Genomic DNA, 3,395 nt, shown 5'->3' with positions numbered 1-3,395 from the left:
AATCTTTACAAGAACACGTCTAGAAGGTTTTATAATAATACTTGTCTAACTGGACTTACTATATATTTTTTTTAAAAGGTATCTTATTTAATTTGATTTAATTTTTTTATACATTTATTTTTCCTACATATGTGGTTAATGAATATTTTTTGTATATTATATTCTATGTTACATTACTATTTAATTATATAATATTGATATTGATATTTTTGGTATTCATTTATATGTTGGTATTATTAAGAGTGAATAATAATATAAATGATTTACCATAAGATATTTATGATTTTTATAAAATATTTATTAATAATAATGTATAAATCATTACATAGGTTCTTATCTTTAATACTATATATTTTCAATAGTTTCGTTTATAGCAATACATGTATTTCATGTTATTATAATTTATACATCCAATATATTTTTCCTTATTTTATTCTATGCCTCATAAATTTACCTATTCTATTTTTTAATTCGTAAATATCATGCCTGATTATAATTTTTACTTTTATCATATGTAATATTTTTTTTACGATATACATGATGGTTTCAGCTTATACGTATGATTTTATTGTAAATAATGTGCTTACTTCATATATATTATTCATTATGGGCAGAATTATACACTAAGTGGTACCGCGAATTATCGAAATTCATTTCACCAATTCCAGAATTATTTATTAGTAATTCTCGTTCGTTTCTTATCATATTTTCCATTAATTTATTTTTTCTGAATATTTTAGTATTTATCCATGATCCCAGGGGAGTAAACTATATTAGAAACAACAGACAATATTGAGGATATAATTATTCATTTTTAGTAATTTCTCAAGATAAATTAATATAAATGTCCTCACATAATGGAAATGTATAAAATATTATTTTTTTTTACCCTATATATCATTATTAGAGGTAGAACAATTCCTAAAGAAGTACCTATAACAGTTCCTGTAGAGTTGAATATAACTGCATTAGGCAGTTCTTCATTATCTTCTGCTGCTGGTTTTGCTGTAATAACCTTTTCATCGACTCCTGGAAATTCACTAAGTTCGGCAGGTTGAACACATTTTAATTCAGTTAATATATCTTCCTTATTACACCATTCTTTAAAATTTAGATGATAAGGACAATTACCATAATTTTCTCCACAGCATTCCTCTTTATATTTTTCATATATACTCTCTATATGAGTATAGTACTCCTTATATGTTTTGCATAATCTCATATCGGATTCAATTTTTCCTGCAATATTATTTTTATTTCTAATATAATCATATAAATCTTTCCAATTTTTCCATAATTCAAGATCAATGTCAGTATTATATGTATATCTACACTTATTTACCAAATTAGCATTAATCATACTTGATAAAGAAAAAAATTCTTGCATAATCTCATTTTTATTGATGGTAGGAATCATATATAAATTAAACTTTTTTCTCATTTGATCATTTAACCAAAATATTAAATATCTGCATTGTTCATTATAATCTGTTTCTGCACTCATAATTTTGGGTAATTCCCTTAAATTTTTTTCAAACATTTTACACAACTCATAAATATCCTTATATCCTTTAAAATTTCTTGGCATATCCTTGCAATAACGAATATCTTTGTCTTCAATTGCTTCTCTATTTAATACATCATATAATTTATATAAAGATAAATCATTTAGAATTAATTCCTATATAAATTGCAAAATATTAGTTATTATATATATACATAATGTATAATATATTGGGAGAATTATTTTTAAAGAAAATATATTGAAAAATAGAAAAGTAAAATAAAAAAAATTAACAAAGATTAAAGAAAAAGAAAGCTTATTTTTACTACTTTATCTTCAGTAATTCCTGCCATATTTAAAATAAAGCAATTAACCTTGATTAATAATTTTTTTTGGTGTATTATTTCTTAGATATAAAAAGTAAAAAAAAAAATTCATAATGTTAATATATATCCTATTGCTTATCTGTTTTATTTTAATAACAATTGCAAAATATTCTGTAATTATTTCCTTTTAAAACATTATTAGCACAATTTTAAATGGTATCTTATCATTATAATAACTAATACTTATGTATATTCAATCATGAAAAAGACTGTGTAATAGTAATATAAAATAAAAAGCTGAAGAATAGTAAAATAATGTTCTTTGTTATTATGGTTTTCGTGTATGCTTAACAGTTATTATTTTTTATTTTTATTCTACTTCTAATTTTATATAAATATATATATAGTATACATACTATATTCTTCTGTTTATTACTATAATTATTTTTAATGTAGCTATCATGTATGATATAAAATACAATTACATTCATATTTATAAACCTAATGTTAAAATTAATTTTAATATCATAATAAAATGTTATGAATTCTTTATAACAAATTAGGCCATTTTTTATCATATAATAGTCATTTACTAATTGAATATAATTATTATTTTTATATTATATAAATAATTTATAGATAAGTGTTTGAATTATAAAAAAAATTAATGTAATAACCGATTTATTATCAATGCATTGAAATATGAAAATGAATAATATATTATTATCGTATCATATTCAGCATAAAATTATGAAATCTATATTTCCCTTATTCTGCTATTTTATTATTTTTTTTCTATTATGCATTATTATTTATCTCCAATTAGGTTTAGTGTTCAGGGTTTAGTTGTAGGTTTAGCTTTAACGTTCAGGTTTAGGGTCACTAAATATTTTTTTTATGCGAAACATTATTAAAGACCGAATAAAATTGAACGCTTATTTAATATATAGTAAATTAATTTCTTTTATCGTTCAATTATAATATAATTGTAATTTATTTTTGTCTGTAATATTTTTTCACCAATAATCATACTTATAATTTTACGGAACATATTATAATGACATATAAGACATGTTTTACGCTTATATGAAGCCTATATTTTTAAATTAAAAATATTATTAATGTATTTTACATTTCATTAAAATGTTGTAATGTAACGCAATTAAATGAAAATTTAATTTGTGAAATTTATAAAAGTTTTTACTCATCATATGATTTCCGTTTAAGACAAAAATTTATGAGCGCTATATTTTTTTGCACCAAAAAAAACATATAAATTAAGGATGGGAAATAAAATAAAAATATTGGATCAATACAAATTAATAATTATTTTTAAATAAAATTTCATGAAACGCATACATAATTTATGGTAATTCGTTAACAAGCCTATATATTATTATGAGAATAAAATATCTATTCATATTATAAAATTATAATTTATGTATTTATATACTATTTAAGCAGAATATGTCATGAACTAAGGATAATTATATAATATGAAGAAATAGTGCTTTTAATGGGCACCTATATTAGCTAAGCGAATTGAAATAAATTATAATCTTTGT

The 3,395-nt window shown here is 20.8% G+C and overlaps 1 protein-coding gene across 1 annotated transcript; it reads right to left on the bottom strand.

Moving 5' to 3' along the window:
• Positions 1–597: 597 nt before the first annotated feature.
• PCYB_002790 (CYIR protein) lies at positions 598–1,857 on the bottom strand (the record flags this gene model as incomplete). The annotated part of the gene is made up of 3 exons (XM_004227700.1): positions 598–768; positions 890–1,681; positions 1,831–1,857. 3 exons carry the CDS (start codon positions 1,855–1,857, stop codon positions 598–600), a joined length of 990 nt encoding a protein of 329 aa, XP_004227748.1.
• Positions 1,858–3,395: the final 1,538 nt, after the last annotated feature.

The sequence above is a fragment of the Plasmodium cynomolgi genome, assembly GCF_000321355.1.
Source record: "Plasmodium cynomolgi strain B DNA, scaffold: 0170, whole genome shotgun sequence".
NCBI classification, from domain to species: domain Eukaryota; phylum Apicomplexa; class Aconoidasida; order Haemosporida; family Plasmodiidae; genus Plasmodium; species Plasmodium cynomolgi.
The sequence above is the reverse complement of the archived record's forward strand: the minus strand, read 5'-3'. Positions and strand labels throughout refer to the sequence as shown.